Here is a 21,468-nt window from a genome sequence, read left to right on the forward strand (position 1 = left end):
TGGAATCATGCGTTGGCTAGGGGAGGGGCATTGGGAGGGCGGGGATAAGAAAAGGATCTTTGTTTCCAAGGAATATTGTTTGAAAATAACCAAAACAATAATGTTTAAATTGGGAAAAAAAAAAGATCTGCAATTTCTACTTCAGGGAATTCCCGGGGAGGAACTTTTTCTATTCATACAGATCTGGGGCACTGAGAAATTAAGGGACTTACCCAGAGTTACTCAGTCAGCACAGACCACAACAGTGGCCCAGTGTTCTTTTCAATATACTCCAACACCAGATAATCATTACATCATCTATGATCACTTGGGTTAAGGAAAGGAAAATTGTCTTGGATTATAGCTAAACAAGGTCTGAATTGGTCCTCATTGGCCTCTGTTATTGGTAACTACTAGCTTTGCAAATAAATAAGTTAAGCTTGGACTTTTTGTGCCTCAGTTTCTCATTATTACAGATTTATTATGATAAGCAAATAATACAGATGATACCAAACATAGTCCCTATCTTCATAGAGCTTACAGATTAGTTAAGCATAAGATGAACACACATGAAGAAAATATTAGCCTATTAGAAAAAAAGATAGAATACAATTAAGACATTCAAGTGGATAGCACAGCCAATATAAATGATCTAAGAGTTTGGTGGAAAGTGAGTGATCGGTGAGAGCGGGAATTGTGATGGACAGCTTCGTGTATTTGATCAGGAAGAGAGGAAAAGGCATTCCAGGTGAAAGAGTCCATGGAAGTGAAGGCACAAGGACAATGAAATGAGATTGTGGGACGGTGAGATCTGGACAGGTTAGAGGGCAATAGGAAATAGAAGACTGGATATCAGATAAGTGAAGTCAGATTATGGAGGGCCTTAAAAATCAAGCTGAATGTATACTAGATGTAGTAAATAGGAAGTTGGAAGTGTTTGGGTTTCAATAGTAATATAATTAGCAAAGACAACTCTCTGGCCCATTGTCAAGGTCACCAAGTTTGACAAGTGCTTCTTGATGACAGCAGTAACTCTACTTCAAAGCCAACTACTCTTTTAGTTGTCCTCCCAACCCCTGATAGCATAACAATGAAGGAAAAGACTTTTAAATTCAAAGAGCTAAACTGAATCTTTAAAATTCTCTGAGGCTCAGTTTCAACCATCACCATAGAGAACAGAGAAAAGCTAGCTGACATGCTCTTTGGCATATTTTGTTACGCATAGAAGTAGCTTGCGTTTAATGTCTGCACTATCCTCATTTATAATAATGTTTTAATTAAGCTTCTTTCCCAACCCCTTCTTTTTGAGTACCAGGATTTCATTCTGCTTTTAATAGACTTTTGCTGGGAAGGTATTTGTAGAGTCATTACACAGAAGTGTATTCCCAAGTGATGTCAAGAACTTTTGGCAGAAACAACTGGAAGGCTTTGTTTTTTAATTTTTGGAAAAAACATATTTGACCAACACTTCACTTTCTAAGGCTTTATCATAATGGAGCAATGTGATATAACGGATAGAAGAACTGCCTTTGTCACTGGTCATATGATACTGGACAAAGATTTCATTTAAGCCCTCTGGGCCTCAGTTTCCTCATCTGTAAAATGAAGGGGTTGGATCTGATGACTTTTAAGGTTCCTTCTATCTCTAAATCTATTATCTTATGAACATTCATCTATCTGAATTAGCTAATTTCTACAAACATCTCTCATAGAATCAATGCAATGGCACATCTTTGATAATGCAGGACTAACCTCTACATTTCGTTAAAGTGCTACATAGCAACCATTTACTATATGGAATTATGACTAGGAGACCCGAATTTGCATTAAACAATCTGTACAATGACATACCTGTTGCAATAACAGAGTTCTACTGCAGTTCACATCAAATAAAATTAATGAGGACACTATCCTTAATCAAAAACCAGGTGTCTAATATAACATATGGGAAATTAAGCAGCAGACCAGTAGATGTTAACAATGGCCATTTAAAAAGAGAACAAAAAATAGACAATTTTAGCAGAATCAAGAATTATTCATAGGCTGTAAACATAGTTTCTTCTAATTTAAAAAATGTCACTATTTTAATTTTATTATCATAAAGAGGCATATTTTCAACTGGATTATAACAAAATTACCACAGCTTATTTCCAAAGAAATATTTAATACAAGTTTTTTTTTAGAAAATTAAATACATTTGTTTAAAAATTCTATTATGTAAACTGTAACAGAAGAGGTGTTAAAATAATAATACACATTCCAGTACATAAATGCATATCTGTATGCCTTATATACATACATACTACTTTAGAATGAAAATGATCTTTCTTACAATTTACATTCAGCTAACAAGAGCACAATCAACAGATAACCCTGGTTTGGCCAGTTGCCTACAGGTTTGGGTCCAGACCAAAGAAAATTCTCTCGTATTCCATTCACTAATCAACTCTCCTTGGGATTTATCCTTTTCAAACTGATTCTTTTAGAGTGCCCTCTTCAATGTGTCTGCCTGAGGAGTGAGGCTATATTTACTCTTCAAGGGATAATTCTAGCAATGGCTACTCTATTGATACCTAGGTAAATAAATTCTTTCCAAGAATTCTAGCTAATGAGAATACTCACTAGGCATTTTTGCATTGTAGAAATGTATGTTAGAGTTTTCACTTTTCTTTAGCTGTCAGCAACTCTGACTGACCCTCTAGGAGATGCCATTTTTGACCCTATGTCATCCTGAGTCTCCTGAGAGCTCCGTGTTCCTAAATTCTGCCCCTCTTACTTCCACCCCACAAAGAATATAACTTTTCAAAGGGGATCTTGGAGCAATGGTGCATTCCATTCTGTTCATGCAGACAGGAAGCAAGACTAAAGAAAATCAAAGAAAACATGCCGTAAGGTGGTTGGATGTGGCCAAGACAGTGGTTTTCCAAACATGATGAATTAATATTAAAATTCTAGTATCTGAATCAGTTGAAAGGTCTAAGCATAGGACCTCAGAACAACGAGTAATCAGACCTTTTCAGAAAACAACTGTGTTCATTTGTTAACTGTCCTGGATTGTTGCTTTTTAAAAATGGCTAAAAAAAGTGATTTTATTGGCTAGGAAGTTGTTCCTATTGGTTATTGAGGGGTGAAACCCAAGAACTTCCATTTTTGGCATTGTCCCAAAATAAGCCTACATGTCAGAATTTAGAGATGTCAGAGACTTATATTTGTCTATAATAGAGCAATTATTGTGGGGTAAGCGGGCAATAACTACCACCAAAGCAGTTTACACATTACAATCACATGTATTTAAATAAGATTAGGAAAGATATAATTTATTAGCCCATCTCTCCTTTCCTCCTCAAAAAAAAATCACCTCAGTTCTACACTCTACTCATTCCTATTGATACATTAATTGCTGTTTTGTTTTAGAAATATAACCAAGATCATATGCTATGGAAACATAAAATGAACTTTTTGGCACAGAAATGTTAGATAAAATATACAGTGCTACAACTGTGCAAAAATAGAACAGAACAAAATTTGGAAAAGCAAACATTTAATGTTAAGTTTAATGAAACAATACACAATATTTTGAAAAGTGTTAATTACAATAGATTTTGCTAAGTATGAAAAAGCATATTTTCCTGGAAGCTTCTCTAGCTCTGAAAGTACTAGACCATGGAGATGGCTGAAAGATCTAAACACAGAGAAGAGAATAATGGGAAATAGGGGACGTGATTTTACAAACTGAAACATGAGGTAGCCCCTTGGCTCTAGAGGCTAAGCAACTTTCAGTGCCCTGCAGGAGGGACTCAGTGAAGCTCTGGCAGAAGACCACTTGTAGCAATTTTCCAAGAACCCCTATATTGAGACCCAATTTCACAGGTTGTCCATTGGTTTCTGACTAGGTATGACAATTACCAAGTTGTGTGACGTTAACAGTTTTATGGCAGGTGAGGAAAGAGTTGACACAATGGCAGAAAATCCTCTTTCCTAAAAAATGGAAGCCAAAACATGGCATTCCCAAGAGTGAATGGTAGGGTGGGATTTCAACTATGGAATGAAATTAATTTCCAGAGGAGCCTTCTCCATGCCTCCACCTTATCAGCTACAAGTTTACTATAACTTTTAAAAAGATTTTTTTAAAAGGGAGTTGCACTTGTATGCTGAAGGTCATGCCTGAAAAACTGGGAAAATTCACCAAAAATTGTTGGTTAGTGAGAAATCAAGCAAAGGAGTCTGGGAAACTTACTACCCTGCATGGATGGGTATGATTTATATGAAGAATTTCTTTATCCCTTAAAAAAAACACCCTGAAATGTGTATCATCTATAGTTGGGGGAGGAGGGCTCAAAGGGAAAAGAACATAACAAGTCATGTTGGCTGAGCCGCATATGAAGCTTGAGACTGAAGATAGGCATGGGACTGGCTAGTTGAGACGAGCCCAACTCTTACCTCTCGTCTACTGCCTTAGTGACAAGGCTTCAGCGCTAGCAAGGACAAAGAGTGCTTCACCCCTTTGATACCTCAAAAGTAGTACAATTGAATTCTCAGCTCTCTATGGACAGACAGATTCTACCTAAAAGAGGAGAAGAACCAAACCAGTTAATATGAATAATCTCAGGCCTTCATTTTGCTTGGAACATGGCCTTCGGTATAATGAAATGGGACATTTCAAGAAGGCATTTTTGTTTCATTCAATTTTGCTGGTGAACATTCATCAACATCCATAGTACTCACAGTCGTCCCAAGACCTAGTAACTAACTGTGGCTCCTTCTGAATCATAGTTAATAGCTTATTTACAAATTTGACCTGTATAAACCACGTGAAATTACGTTACAACACACACACACCTTTCTAAAAAACTCCCTGTAAAATTTATTCTAATTCTTCAATTGGTCAAGGATAAGAACTTATTTTAATAAAGTTGCAGTCCATGGAATGATGTAATTGTGCCTTGTCTCTAAATACTTGCCAATATTAATTCAATCTCCATGATTTATGTCTTGAATTAGATAGTACAAGACTGTATCATTTGTTTACAACATGTTCTGACAATCCTTTTGTAAACAAGAACCTAAATTGGACTGGTCTAGTTATCAACCCATCTAACAACATGAGACTTAATAGTCTTGTCTAGGTAAGCCTCTTTACCAGTCTATTATCTTACTGAGGACAAAATTGGTGCTATTATTTGGTGTGTGCTGTGCTCTGTGTGTATGTGTGTGTGTGCTTCCCTAAAGGATAGACTTGCTTTATATTGATGCAGAATATATGTGCCTGGCAATGACAAGTAGCATGATCTTCCTGTAGATGGCAACTAGTTTTGGTGAAAATAGTATCAACAATTTCAGCCACATAATTTCAGTTATGCTGTATTTTATCTTGTTCAACAAAGTGAAAACCCAGTAAGACTGACAATAATTGACCCTAATCATAGCCCTGGATTGCTTTTGCTCAATCAGACAACAGATAAATCATTTTCCTTATGGATAATGAACAAAATATGCTATTCAAAAGTGTTGATATTCTTTGCATAAAGCCTTGAATTTCTTTGAATTAAGGATTAATGTATTAATGTGTTAGAGGGCCAACCTTGGAAAGTCTACGGTTTCTATTGAGCCCAAGGTAGACAAAACCAAGGAAATGCTCTCAATCTTTTCTTTTCAAAATTTTCTCTGACTTAAATTATAGGGACAACATCTTTTTTCAACAGGGAATTTATTCTTACAAGTCCAACTTGTTGCTTGGCTAATGCTGCCTATAACAATCCTTAAACAATTAATTTTTCATCCCTACTGTCCTTGAACAAAGAAGTGTAAAGACAGCTGCCTTTGAGGGTTTTAGGGAAAAAAGGCTTTTTATTTTTTATTTTATTTTCAATTAACTGGAATTCCTTTTCGTTCCTTCTCTCATCACTGGGATGTTTATTCTATAAGAGATATCCCTCTAATTGACCTGTATATTCTATAGACCCTAGCAAGACCAGAATCAAAAGTTTCTCAGAGTAGTTTTATCCATCTGTTCAGTAGAAGAGATATGACTATCTATTAATTGTCTTTTCCAGAACTAGCCAACATTTTCCTGAACCTTACTTATACCATCAGGACTTCACATAAAACATGTCTTTTTTTGTTTTTGAGGAAACAAGCAACCATGATTAACAGCTACTCGCAACATAGCACACAGCATCAGAGAAAGATAGCATGGGGAAGAATGAATCTATTGCCTTTAATGTTGGGGCTGTGCTTTGGGGAGTGAAGGACACAGAGTCTTATGACCTTAGGTTCTAGAGTACCATTAGCATTTTTATGATCTGTGACCAGTGTGCATAAACTTATGTTTTTGCTCTACTGCTCTAAATATTGATTCTGTTCCTTCTGAGGTAGATTTTTTCCCATTTTCTTATAATTCACCCAACTTCATTTGAGGCAAAGGATGAGAAAAATCCAAAGTGTTAAGTGGATTGATAATTGCAGTGCACAATACAGGATTCCAAAGTTAAGGCTGTCTGTATTTGATGTAATTTTTGTGTCACATGTGTCTTTGAGCTAAAATTAGCAGAGGACGGTCTGTACACTAAAGATTTCAGGATTTCTACGTGATCTTGAAAACAGGGAGTTGGATGCTAAAAAGGCAGAGCAAATGCAATCTGGAACCCTAATGTTTTCCTCTAGGTCATCAAGTGAATGATTTTTTAAAAAATCTAAATATGGGAAGAGCAGGAAAAAAAATCACCCAGTGAATAGTGAAGCTAAAAAAGAACACTGATTTTAAAAATATAGGCAATATGCGTAATTCTTTCCCTGTTTTAGCATTTGCCTGTCTTGGCTCCTTGTACTCCTTGATGATGGGCAGATTTTTCTTAGTGGGGGAGAATTATGGTGTGATGTTTGGAGAAGATGAACACAGACTCATACTGTAAACAAGTTTTAAGTCATCACTCCACCAAAAACAAGAAAAAAAGAAGCCTTGTCAGTCTTGGGATTCTATATGTATTTTTGCTACTAGAGGTAATATTAGATATGAGAGTTGTAGACAGATATTCAATCCTTCCTATTGACACCTGGACTTTTCTGAGATGTTGATTCTTAATCACTTCCAAGTAGAGTTCCTGAACATAGCTATCAATTTTTTAACTGAGAAAAATCTTCAATATACACAATATATAGTAAACAAAAAACAAGGCATAGAGATATAGGATCATTTTGGTTTTAAATTTTCCCTGTTTATTTAACTTTTGGATATATTCAAAGCTAGGTGTTCAAAGCAATCTTCCATAGAGCACTAGGGACAAAATATTCTTATAACTGGTATTTCAGAGACTCCTGGTGTTCCCAATGAATGGCCCCTGGGACTTTCCTGTTATGATGTACTAAAGATATTTCCTGGGAAGATAAGATGGTGGGAAACTGAGACAAAATTTGTTTTGAGGATAGGTCTCTGTCTCCCCCACAACCTACCTACCTCTTCTTCACATTCCTCTCCTCTCTTATTCTCTGTCTTTCTGTCTATTCTTTACAGGTTCTAAAATTCCAGAAAGCTGGCAATAAGATAAACTACTGGTATATGGTTTTTGAGCAATTAATTAAATCTAAGCTTTAATTTCTTCTCTATGCATTAATTCATCCCTATGTGAATCACTTAAATGGAGGGTTCTTCTAACTTTTGTTCTTATTCAGTTGTTTCAGTCACATCTGACTCTTTGTGACTCCATTTGGGGTTTTCTTGGCAGATACTGGAGTGGTTTGCCATTTCCTTCTCCAACTCATTTTATAGATGAGGAAACTGAAAGAAAATGGGTTAAGTGACTTGGCAAGAGTCACACAGTTAGTAAGTGCCTGAAGAAGCCATATTTGAACTCAGAAAGGGGAGTCTTCATGACTCTGGGAAGGGCACGCTCTCCACTTTGCTTATAACTGTTCACTTTGTCTCTGCCTCCATCTTGGGTAACAATAAAATGATCATGACTATTTTTTCAAAGTTTTGAAGGAAAAAGGCTCAATATGCCCCATGAGAACTATCTATTTGTGATACAAAAAAAGAGTCTCTTTGAACAGGAGAAGTTTCTCCTAAAACTTGCCTCCTGGCACATACTAGGCACCTAATAAAAGTTTATTGACTAACTGACTGACTAAGGTTCAAATTGGCTATAGCCTGAGTGCAGTTAGTCTTTTAATAATGACCATCCACATATTTCTACGTGATTATTACATTTCCTGTTGGCTTTTTCTGTCCCAGAACCCCAAACCCTTTTATGTTTCTTCATACAATCTTTTTTCCATCCCTTTCCGTTGTCCTGGGTCAACTCTAATTTTTGAAACTTTTAGCTTAAAAATTATCTCAGTGGCTACAGAGGACAGTGGGAGTATCATCTCATGATTTTGTTCAGATGTGCTGACTTGCTCTTTGGGTATTTTGGCATCACATTCACTTTCTCAGAGTATTATGAGGCCATATCATATAAGTTTAGAGCACCATGACATTAAGTTATGTTTGATGGAGGTTAGATTTCCTTCTTCAGTGTCCTTGGTTGATGGAGGCAACATTTCCTTGTTTTGGGTTCTTTTTCCTAACTAGAGGTCATGTGAAATTCTTATCTTTCCTCTCAAGTTCCAGTTGCTGATATCACTTTGGAGTTAATGACCCCTCTTCCTCATCTGATATTTAACTTAATGTACAAACGATTGGGAACAAGGAGTGTCTCCAAATGAAAATAAGGGAAGGGAAAGTCTATCATAAAAACTACATTTAGGAAACGAGGGAGAAAGCATGATTTTTTTGGGGGGTGAAGATGAATGAATAGTGAGGGCCAAAAATATTTAGGTCAAAACTCATCGGAAAAGCCTAGGAACTCAACCTCTAATTTTTTCAGCCTCTTGGTTACTCCTAAGGCACAAGACATTCTTTTTCTACAATGGTCAATGACTAGTGGGTCTTTTTTGCCTCTTCCAACCCATTGCATATGTTGTATAACATAAGAATGCCCAAACAGCCTCCAGTTTCAATGCTGTAGATAATTTCTGTAACAGTCAGGTTGACAACCTGTCATGGGACCCAACAAAAGGCTCAGAATTCCATTCAAGGCTGGATTACCTTGGTATTAACTATCTTATTAAACTGTTCAGTCTTATTTGGGAAAAGAGCTATATTTAGGGATGTTCCCCTTCCTATGGCAAAAACAAAGGAGTTGCTTTAAAAATAAAAAGTCACCAAAATCTTGCACTTAACTAGGCTCTTCCCCAAAAGAGTCACAGGGAATCAATCACTAGGAAAGAGATGCCTGGAGATAGTTATTTGGGTCACCTGTACTATAGTGCTTGGTGTATTTTTAACATACAGAAAGCCCCCAAATGATAGTGAGGAGCCAGTGGGTAGTAGCAGACAATTATATAGAAGAAACAAAATAACAGTTGTCCTATTTCCCTCCAAAGGAAAAAAAGTCAGAGGTTGTTTTCAATCATAACTTTCTGATGAAGTGAAAAATCTCAGATGTGCCTCTCAAAAACAAAGACATCTGGTCTCTTGACCCGGTGCTCCTTGTGCCTCTTACTGGCTGCAGCAGGTGTCTTCCTGCAAGAGGCCAAGGGCAGTGAATCTTAGGCTGCCTTAAGACACAGCTGGGAAAATTTGAATGCAAAGAGGCAGCAGCCGAGGGGAAATTGGTTACCATGCGGCTGCATCTCCAGGTGAGGAGTCTTTTTCTTTAGGACAATGAGCATGGGCTGCCTTCTGGGTGACCTGTTTAATCAGAGTGGGAAACCATGGTGTGGATGGTGTCCTTTTTCCAGGGTTAATGTACCATGACCGATTCTTCCTCTGAGGCTTAAGGAGCCAGCGGTCTATAGACAGGTCAGAAGCACTGGGCCAGTTTGGAAAGTACACAGCACCAGCATCTGGGGGTCCACAATGGCTCAGAGGTCACCACTCTGCGGTTCCACATTGCGGGGCTCTCTCGGATGATTCCGGGATAACTTGGGGAAGCGAGAAGCCACTCTTGTACGACTGTTTTTGCTTAATGGTTCTCCAGGAGGCGTAATGTCACTGCAAGATAGAAAGAGAATGGGTGTGTATGTACAGAGAATTAGCCATTCATTCCAGAGCTTCCTATGTAGAAGATGAACTGGGATTCTGACTGCCTGGTGTAGATATGGGCTGCCATCTAAAACCCAATACTATGACAATGACAGTAACTCAGGTTTGTAAAAATAATTTCCTCACAAAAATCCTGTAAAAAAATAATGTAAATATCATTCCCATTTTATAGAAGAGACATTCTCAAAAAGGTGAGGTGCCTTACATATTTAGGAAAGTATGCTAGAATTCAGATTCGGGAAACTTCTGACCTTACAAAGTTCAGTCCATCTTCCATTCCTTATCTCTCTACTTACTAGCCCACCCATTCCTTATCTTTTATCCAAAGTATATTGAAGTCATTTGAAAAACATTATTTTATTTATGAAATGTCTAGTACAAATAGGCTGTTACTTAAAAAAATACACTCAAGCTTATAAAATGGATTAAATAGAGACTATTCAAGTTCCTAAAGAATTTTTCACATCTCAGAGTGATTGAGTATAGATCCTATAAAGAACAATTAAATATGATATAATCTCAAAAAACTGAATTTACACACAACTTTTCAGAGGTGCGGTTATTATTTACACTGAGGTATCCCTGATATAGTTAGGAAGCTGCCTGGCCTTCATGTTATAAGACTTGGGCCCAGAGTCTCCTTTTTTAAACCTATGAAGTCACTAGAGCTATGTTGGAGAACCTATGGCACACATGCTAGAGGGGGCTGCTCCCCTCCCCCCCCCACACACCTGAGAACATTTCTCACATGACCCACCCTTCTGCCCAGCTGCCCAATAAGAGCGCTTCCTCCCTTCCCTGTCTCTGATAAGAGGGAAGCTCACCTGCAGCATAAGGGTTGCAGTTAGGGCACTGGGTCTCTAATAGGTTCACCATCAATGGCTTAGGGGAAAGTTGCCTAACCTGGGACAGCCAAGTGGCACAGTGGATAGAGCATGAGGTCTGGAGTCAGGAGCTCCTGGGTTCAGATCTGGCCTCTGACACATCCTAGCTGTCTGATCCTGGGCAAATCACAACCTCAACTGCCTGGCCCTTATTGCCTTGGAACTGATACTAAGATAGAAGGTAAAGGTTTAAAAAAAAAAAAGTCATTTTTGTTTTCCATCTTTTATGCATGGGAAGGATGAATATAACCTTTGCTGAAGTTCCAGTCACTGCTATCATAGTAGGAAAACATAACAGCTTGCAATAAGCTTTTCTTCTCTCCTAAGAATGTGCCCCCAAAGCACAAGCAACTTATTTAACTCTGGTATAAAATCATGTTGCAGAAAAGCTTAAAAAAACCCCAAAACCTAAGTGCTATTTATAGCACAGGTAGAGACTTTGGAAAAGGAGACTCTAAGCAGGTGTTTGGTGTTATCACAGTCTCAGAATTGTATAACTGGGCTTAGACATGATCAATTTTAAAAACAAAAGTGTGGATAGCAGCCTTAGGTCATTCCAGATCCAAAGACTGACATGAGAACATCCAACTGCCATTATTTGGGGGAGGGCCAAAAGTCCTCCTGCTATAACATAGAGTATTTGGTGAATATGCTAATAGTGAAAAAAATGGTTCTTCATAGAACTGAGGTAAAAGCTTGGGGTTTAAAAACAGGCATCAATCCAAGGAGTTAGGAGACATGGTTCTGGCCCCTAATCTGCCACTAACATATTCTTGGTTATTATTTCCCTTCAGTTGACCAGAATGCTCTCATCATTTAGGGTCAGATTCTCTTTAATAAAGCTAGGACCTTCTCTCTGCTGATTATCTCCAGTTTATCTAATATTGTACAGTTGTTTGCATGTTGTCTCTTCCCAGTGGACTGTAAGCATTTTGAGGGCAGGGGCTGTCTTTTACTTTTCTTTAAATCCCTTGTGTACAGCAAGCAGTAATGCTTGCTGATTGCCTGCCTGACTAAAAAATTATTCAGGCAGTTTTTATGAGCTAAAAATACTAAAAAGGATGGAGATTTGGACAAGCAAACAATGAGCAAGCCTATACTATATACATACTCTAATACTCATAACTGTACTGGGCTAAGCACCATTATTAATTATTTCTATTATTATTAATATATTATTAATCCAGTACAGAGTTATTAGAGATAGGATTTGGGGCTGCAGAAGGTAGAATTAAACTAGAACTAAAACAGCAATTTGCAATACTATAAAGATACCCTGAGGGGGTACTATGGATCTCAGTGTAGTCCTCAGAAAGGAGTAACTAACACTCAACTACAACTTTCTAAAGAGTTATTCCTATTTTCAGGCCCGGAGGGAAATTATATCTCTATAGTAGATGAACCATCCTAAGGAATTAAAATTCAATAATTTTATCTACGTGCAGGATTGCTTTTATTTTGGATACAAGGAAAGCTGACTGGGGATTCTACCTGTGGGCCCGTCCCCTCAAAAATCCAACCATCTATAAAATTCAGAGGCCAGAAAAGAGGAGCTTGTAGGTCCATTGGAGGTGCTAACATTTTATTATTCAATGAGAAGAGCACAATAGAGGCTACTTCAGCGGACAGACTTCTGGTCTCCACTAGGGAGGTGCTAGAGTTAAAAATTCAGGGTTAATAAAAACCTCTTGCCTCTTCTCCTAAGAGGCTACTGTCAAAAAGGAACTAAATCTAGTGAAGGGGTGGGGGGATTGTTTTTGGCTAGGTTCACAATTGGCTCTGAAACACTGAAATGCTCCCAGCTTCCTCTACCTCCAAAGCCAAAGGTAGGGAAAGGGGGAGGAAACATATTGAAAACATCATTCTAAAGTTGGCATTTACACTTTTAAAAAGTTGGCGGCAAAGAAAATGCTTTGCTGGAGGCACTGGAGATGGGTAGTTGTGTGATAGTTTTTGCAGAGTAGTTAGTGTGGCACTTCATTTAAAATGACAGCTTTCTTTAAAGGATATTGATGTTTAACTAAAGTTCACTAAAGGCCCAATATAGCCCTAACTGTTCCTTATTTAAGTAGGGCATGTATGTCCTCGGTATGAAATTCTCATCCCTCACAACACTTGTTAGCCACAGCTGTGCTATTATGCACCAGTGAGACTTTAAAAATGATCGTGTCATTTTGTAGTTCGATTTGTCAATACAAATCAGGTCACCAAAAAAGAGCTACTTATCATGGTTAGGTGCCAGCTGATTTCTTGGGCTTTTTAGTTCGATATTGTCTTAAAATCTTTGTTGCCCAAGCACTTTTGGAGGAGATCGACTGATTAACAAAGTCAAATGGGCTATAAAGTCTTGAACATTGGTTCCATTTAAATTTTATTTCTGCATCTTGCACTCCTGAATACAGCCCTCTGCTTCATGAAAAGGGATATAGCATGAAAAGAGAGTAGCAAAGAGTGCTTCTGTGTCTATGAATCTATCTGCTCTGGCAGACCCCTCTGACTAGGGCTAGCACAGTCTCCACTTGATGGTGAGGGGATGCAGGAGGGAAAGGAAAAGCAGACTTAGGTAAGTATACTTGCTATGTAAAGGTTCCAGAGGGTAAGTGTCCATTCTTTCTAGGCAATTCCCTATGGAAGTGGCAATATGGCTAAAAACCAGTTTTTTGGCTAGGTTTGACCTTGCAATTAGGCAGTTACTGGAATGGTATAGTTTGAGGGCCACTTGGTAGGCTCTACTGAAAACATCCTTTTATTTATGCCTCCACCTATGACTCACAGGGTCACAGAACCTTAAAGTTCATGTTATCTAGTTCCTCAGTTAATAAACAAGAATGCTAAGGTTTGGAGATATGGTGTAACTTCTTTAAGGTGACAAGTTAACCAACTAGCCAAGGCTTGAATCCAAGTTTCATGATTCTTTTTCATGTCTTTTCACCTTTGTGTTAAGCATTGATTTCCCTGAACATGTGAATAACATAAATGCATAATGCTTAAATCAGGGGTCCCCAAACTACAGCCCACAGGTCACATGTGGCCCCCTGAGGCCATTTATCTGGCCCCCACCGCACTTCCAGAAGGGGCACCTCTTTCAGTGGTGGTCAGTGAGAGGAGCCCAGGATGCATCCTCATCCTGTGCTCCTGAAGCACTATATGTGGTGGCTCCACAAAGCACGGCATCGCTCACATGACATAATTCTTTGTGTGGCACCTTGTTCTGAGAGTAACTGAAGGAGAACAAGGAGCCTTGCAAAGGATTATGTGGTGGCACAACAGAAGACATCAGCATGATGAGCAGCGATCTGGGGGAGGAGATTCCGCACTGTGTATACTGCTGCCTGGTATAGTGGTGGCAGTGATGGGCCTGTGCAAGGTGTGACAGGCCCATCCCAGTGAGCGCTGCAGCCTCCGCTATCCCAGACAGACGTATACAGTGTCACAGGCCCAGCACCGCCTCCCATACTGTATACAGGCATTGGATAGCAGTGATCTGGCCTGAGACATCAGCAGTGGGCCTCTACTGTCAGAAGTCCACCACTGCCACTGGGTGTTTTATAAGACACCCCCTGTTTTTTTGGGCCAAATTAATATAATACAGTATCTTATTTTCAGGGAAACACGGTAGTACAATGGCCCCTACACTCCCCTAGATGTCAGTTTGTTGATTTAAATTTACTTGTTCTTTATTTTAAATATTGCATTTGTTCCCATTCTGTTTTTTTTTTTTTACTTTAAAATAAGATATGTGCAGTGTGCATAGGGATTTGTTCATAGTGGTTTTTTTGTTTTTTTTTTTTTCCTAGTCTGGCCCTCCAATGGTCTGAGGGACAGTGAACTGGCCCCCTCTGTAAAAAGTTTGGGGACCTCTGCTTTAAATCCTAAATTCTAGAGAAGGAATGAGCTTACCTGATCATTTTTTTCTTGAGAAGAAATCAGAGCAATGTGACAGTACTAAGTGCTTTAGGTAAAGTGATGAAAGGGTTGTGGAAAATGGCACAAAAGAAGGCTTTAGCAGGGGTAGGAGTAGAGAATGTTTGAATATAAACTTTGCCTAGTGAATAGTTATGCCAAAGGGTGTTGCTATCTGGCAATAAAATTTCCCCTAAAATGAAGTCCCATACTTTCTTTGCATTTGTATCACCAGCACCTAGTACATAGCAAGGTCATTGATAAGTAAGTTCCTACTCTAAAAATAGATTCCAGAGGATCCAGACAGATGGTAAAAACCCAATCACATTTACCAGGTAAGGATAACTGTTGGCTTATTGGCTGTTGACTTCTAAGTCAAAAACTGATTACGGAAAAAAAATCTCATTTCTAAAAGAACTTCTTAGATATCCACTAAATGCCGGTTTGCCAGCTGCCATACCTTCTCCTGGACCCCTGAATCTTTTGGAGCTGCAGTCATTAAGCTATAGTGTCTGGCACATAGTAGGCCCTATTGGAGGTGCCCAGGGATATCACTTGCTTATCTGGTGTACATCTTGCACTCAGCCTCCCATTCACTTAAGAATTTCTTACAGAAACTTGTCTGGGAGGTGGTTTCTGGAAGCATCCCTGAGCATCAGTGCTTCCCAGGAGACTGTTCAAATGTCACTCTTCAATGTCCTTCTCTTCTCTCTTGCCACAGGTTGTATGAATCAAGCTGAGGCAATCAATTCTTTCTTCCTATCAGGTCAGTGCTTGGACTGTAAGCATTCTTGCATTACTTAGCCCTGCGTCCATTTTAGAAACCTATTCAGTTTCATTGATCTTTTTCTCCTCCTTGAAACCACCAGGGTCCCACAGTGTCAATGCCTGTCTGAGTGGCAAGTGCAGAGAGCACTTGATGGTAATTGCTCTTTTTAATAAGCTTTGAGTCCTTACCCTCCTGTCATTGGCATGTGTGTGAAATTTATCCAAATGATCTGACTTGCCTGACAGTCAGACTACTGCCCAAGAAGTTTGCTTTCTACTTCACTTATGAACTGGGATTTGTGAGGCAGTCAATTTTCCATTTAACAGAAGACAGTTTCCCTGGCTCTTGGGGCTACCATTTTTCATGTGGGTTTGTTAATTTCCTTCACTGGAATATGACCTTTGTTCTGTAAGGAGGCCTTACAACTGGACCCTACAACTTCCACCACTGATGTAGGCTCTATAAGGACTTATAGCCCCCTACCTTGTATTAGACAGCAATAAATAGGAAGACTCTGGGATGGTAAATGTATATTCAATCAGTCAATCAATAAAAATGTGTTCACTGCTTACTATTAAGTATATTATAAATGTATTAATTGCTCAGTATACACATATGCCTGCATGCACACACATAAAATGAAACCAACCCCTATTATCAAGGAGCCTATGCTATATAAGGGAAACAGATCACGTACACATAAAAGTCTATGCAGAATAAATACAATGAAGTAAGGAGGGCACTAGCAGGAGGGGAGAGGGATGAGGAAAAACTTATATTAAATGTTTACTGTGTGCTAGGTACTGGGGTCAAAAATGCAATTATCCTTGCCTACAAAGAATGAACATTCTATTAGGGGAACAGGAGGAACTAACTAACTAGTAACTGGAAGATTAGGAAAGGCTTTTCTTAAGAGATGGCACTTCAAATGAAATTTGATAGAGGACAGAAGCAGCAAAACACAGGAGAGGAGAGAATGCACTCCAGGCTTGAGCAATAGCCTATACCATGGCATGGAGACAGGAGGTGGAATATCATGTATGAGGGACAACAAGGAGGCCTTGTTTGGTTGTAATATAGGGTATATGAAAGGGAGCCATAGGTAATCAGCTGGAAAGCTGAAAAGCCAGATGGTGAGTGGCTTCAAATGCTTATCAGAGGAATTTATATTTTATTCTAGAGTCACTGGAGTTCTCTGAAGTGGGGTATGAGATACATGGTCAAATCTATGCTCGAAGGCAGTTGTGTTGTTACACTCAAACAGAAACTGATTCCTGCCCCTGGCAAACTAACATAGAAAACCACAAATTAACATTACTTATGTTGTATTATATTTTAATTTTGTCTTTTATACATATTACTATAGCTCCAGCTGCATTCAAGAGTTTTGAATTTGATCCCTTTATTTTAGGGATATCAATTTGTCTGCAATGTGTTAGAAGAATTGGAGAGGAGAGAGGAGGGAGGCTCCTTGAGCATGAAAATGTATTATCTTTGAATATCCTATTCTTGGCTACAGCTTTGTGACCATTAATGATATCAAGATAGCTGAAACCCAGGGGCCCCTTACAAAAGAGGGCTCTCTTGGAGAGACAGTTCCTTTTCCTCACAGCCAGAATTCTCCATTTTGCAAGGGAGGTTGGAAGTAATGGCTCAAAATGATATTGGAGATATCTGGAGATTTTAACCTCATTCTATCCCAGGTCTATTTGATGCTACTATCTATGTGTACTTGGGCAAGCTGTCCATTTCTCTCTGGGTCTCAGTTTCCTCCTATGCAAAATGACAGGAATAGACTACATGATTTCTAAGATTCCTTCAAAGTTCTAAATCCTGATATCCTATCTTTTTTCCCTATAACTGAATGCCAAAAAGAAAAGAAGTTGCCAAACAGCACAGGATTCGGGCATAGCTGGTCATTATATGAATTGTTTTGGGACTGGCCAGAGAGAAGTTAAAAAACAACTGAGTTGGGTGTTTTGCTCAGAGTCTTAGATACTGGTTTTTTTCCCTGTGACCTTAGTAATGCCCACCTCCCCAGGCTAAACAGTAATTTTTTTAATAGTTTCTACAATGGTTGTTAAAGTAAAGTTTTATTCCACAAAGGGCTGTTGTCTTTGGAAATATTTATCTTTAGTACCATTCTGGAGTTCCTTAGGTCATATCATAAATACACACAGAGGGAACACAGCAATATTCTGCAGTCACCCATCAAAGGTTAATAGCCAATGGGGAAGAAAACAACAACATGGAAACAGGAAAGAAATACTGGTATGCCTTAATGGCACTCCTATTTAGAACAATCTGACATATGATTCATTCTAATCTATCTATATGAGTATTCTGAAGTTCAGAAGCTTAACATATCTTTGCCATCTATAACCTGCCAAGGTTTTATATTGATGGTATATCTCTGTGAAAAGTAGAATTTCTATTGTTCTTACAACCTGTTCTACTAGTTAATTAAAGTCATTTGAAAGGATAACCTGATTCAAAATCCTGTAGTCTAATAAAGGGCCTCAGAGTTGACAACAAACATGGCTCACATTAGACCCAGGGTGGAAGTCATTATTCATGTTTCTTCTATATTGCTGCTAAAAAAGACAGCTCCAATAAATCTGCTGGCATTCCACCAATAAAATGATAATTGATATTCATGAAGATAATGGCCATGAACCATGGCAAAGATCTTTAGGTGGTTTCTGAATCTCTGAAGGGAAATTAAGTGATGTTCATGTATGTGTGTTTTATTGCCCTTACATTTTTGCAAATTAATAATCTACATAGAATTCTATAGTAACTCCATCATTAAGAAAATTTGAATAAAATCTGAACTCGTATGCCATTCAAGGTTCTAGATTTTGGATATAGCTACAACCTAATCAATATTTTTTTTTGTTATACTCATTAATCTTAGTGTCTAAAGCAGGGGTTCTTAAACTGAAGTCTATGAACCCACAAGGAGCTCATGGATAGATGAGATCATGGATAGGTGTTCCATGAAACTGGATGGTTAAAAAAAACAAAAACAAAAAAAAACCTTTGTTTTCATTAATCTGTAACTGAAATGTATACTTTTCCTTCAATTATGAACTTAAAATAAAAAGTTATTCTGTCTTTGTATAAATGGAGAAATTGAACCTTTGACTTCATTTCCCAGAAGTCCTTAGTGTTTCCTAGAATCCCCTATAATCTCTCTTGCAGTGCCACATTGGCAGGATCACATTATTGATATTAAACTAGCAGTAACTTGTCCCACATTCTCTTTTTAGGCTCTTTGGCATGATGCAGCAATTAGCAAGTCTGGTGGTAAGCTACACCCCTCCCCCACAGACTACTCTGTTGGTCTCACAAAGCTCCAAGGGTGGAGGCTGATAACAAAGCCCAAACCCACAGATGCAGCACACAATGAGAGGAGCAAGAGTACAGGCAACAACAGAGGGAAAAGATGGGGTAAATATGAGCAAACAACAGAAAAAGAAAAAAGAAATTACACTCCACAGCTTCTATCAGATAATGAACAAAGAGCAAATGCAACAGAAGAAGATCAAGGAACACAAAGCAAAATTAAAAACTCCAGCGAATTGGACATAGTCTTTGGAAGAACTCAAAGTACAATTAAAAACACAATTAAGTGAGGCTGAAGACAATTGGGAAAAGAACTTAAAAAGCAAGATACGTCATCTGGAAAGAAAATAGTGTCTTGAAAGTCAAAATTAATCAGCTTGAAAATGAGGCAAAGGAGATGAAAGATGACCTCCAAAGAAAATAAAACCAGAAGGAGAAGGATGAACAAAAATCCAGGGATGAAATTCAGTCTTTAAGAACCAGAATACAACAGTTAGAAGCAAGCGACTTCACAAGGAAGCAGGAAACTATAAAACAAAATCAAAAGAATGAAAAAATTGAGGAAAATATGAAACACCTCATTCACAAAACATAAGATTTAGAAAATCAGTCCAGGAGAGACAATTTAAGAATCATTGGTCTACTGGAAGATCATGACAAAAGAAAAAGCCTGAACATCATCCTACAGGAAATTATCCAAGAAAACTGCCCCGACATTCTAGAACAAGATGGAAAAGTGGAGATTGGAAGAATCCACAGATCATCTCCTGCATTTTATCCCCAACTGACAACACTCAGGAATGACATGGCCAAATTCAAGAACTACCAGACCAAGGGAAAAATATTACAAGCTGCTAAGAAGTCATTCAGATACCATGGAACTACAGTGAGGATAACACAAGATCTGGCTGCATCTACAATGAAGGACTGAAAGGCATGGAATATGATATTCTGAAAAGAAAGGGAACTAGATCTACAACCAAGAATCAACTACCCAGCAAAACTGACTCTATTCTTACAGGAGAAAGTATGGTCATTTAATAAAATAGAAGAATTCCAAGCATTTGTAAAGAAAAGAACAGACCTGAACAGAAAATTTGATGTCCAAACACAGAACCCAAGAGAATCATCAAAAGGTAATTAAGAAAGGGGGAAAAATAAAAACAAAACAGAACAAGAAAACTCCATTTTTTTAAGAGACCCAATAACTTAAAATAATATGTATTCCTATAAGAAAAGAGGATATTGGTAACTTAAAAATTGTTATTACCACCTGGGTAGCAAAAAGAATTATACTTAGAAGGAACAGTGACAAACTGTATAGGATGAAATGCCAAGACATAAACATGTACATAGATGTATGTATGCATGAATATATATATATATATATATATATATATATATATATATTTTATACACACACACAACTAGATTTAAAAAATGGGTTAATACTAAGAGAAATAGGAAAAGAAACAAAATGTGGTAAATTTATATGTCACAAAGAAGTGCAAGGTGGGAAAGGGGGAGAACATCAATACACTGGAAGGGTACAGAGGTTGGAGATAGGAAATACTCAATTCTTACATGCTCTGAAATTGACTCATAGAGGGAAGAACAATCAAATACTTTGAGACAGAGAATTGATTTGCGCCATATGGGGAAGTAGAAGGATAACAAACAGACTGGTGGGGAAGGAAGCAATACAAGGGAGGGAGAGGGGGTAGTTTTAAAAGACTGTAAAGAAAATAAGAGGGGAATAAGAATGGAGGGGGGTAGAAAGGGAAATTAAATAAGAAAGGGGATTGGGGCACTGATTAAAAACAAAACATTGGTGTAGAAGGAAATAGTGAAAGAAGAAAAGGCAGGACTAGGACTAGAAATCAAAATGCTGGGAAATACACAGCTGGTAATCATAACTCTGAATGTGAATGGAATGAACTCACCCCAAAAAAGCAAGCAAATAGCAGAGTGGATTAGAAACCAAAACTCTACCATATGCTATCTACAAGAAACATACATGAGGAAGGTAGACACAAATAGGGTAAATGTAAGAGGATGGAACAAAATCTATTGGGCATCAACTGATAAAAAGAAGGCAGGAGTCACAATCATGATAGCTGACAAAGTCAAAGTAAAAATTGATCTAGTCAAAAGAGATAGGGAAGGTAATTACATCCTAATAAAGGGCAGTATAGACAATGAGGAAATATCAATATTCAACATGTATGCATCAAATGGCATAGCATCCATATTTCTAAAGGAGAAACTAGTGGAGCTCAGGGATGAAATGGGATAGAAAACTACACTAGTGGGAGACCTGAACCTTCCTCTAATCAGAACTAGATAAATCAAACCAAAAAATAAATAAGAGGTAAGAGAAGTGAATGAAATCTTAGAAAAATTAGTTAGTAGATATGTAGAGAAAAATAAATAGGAACAAAAAGGAATATACCTTCTTTTCAGCAGCACATGATAGATTCACAAAGATTGATCATGTATGAAGG

The 21,468-nt window shown here is 38.0% G+C and overlaps 1 protein-coding gene across 3 annotated transcripts in view; it reads right to left on the bottom strand.

Moving 5' to 3' along the window:
• Positions 1-425: 425 nt before the first annotated feature.
• SNX29 (sorting nexin 29) overlaps positions 426-21,468 on the bottom strand; it is an 825,026-nt gene continuing 803,983 nt past the window's right edge. For all 3 annotated transcript variants that reach the window (XM_056806180.1, XM_056806179.1, XM_056806182.1), the window contains one exon: positions 426-10,009. In XM_056806180.1, coding sequence (XP_056662158.1) covers positions 9,880-10,009 — 130 coding nt within the window. In that variant the 3' untranslated portion in view covers positions 426-9,879. The remainder of the gene's footprint in view (positions 10,010-21,468) is intronic.

Source organism: Monodelphis domestica, chromosome 7 (assembly GCF_027887165.1).
Source record: "Monodelphis domestica isolate mMonDom1 chromosome 7, mMonDom1.pri, whole genome shotgun sequence".
NCBI lineage: Eukaryota > Metazoa > Chordata > Mammalia > Didelphimorphia > Didelphidae > Monodelphis > Monodelphis domestica.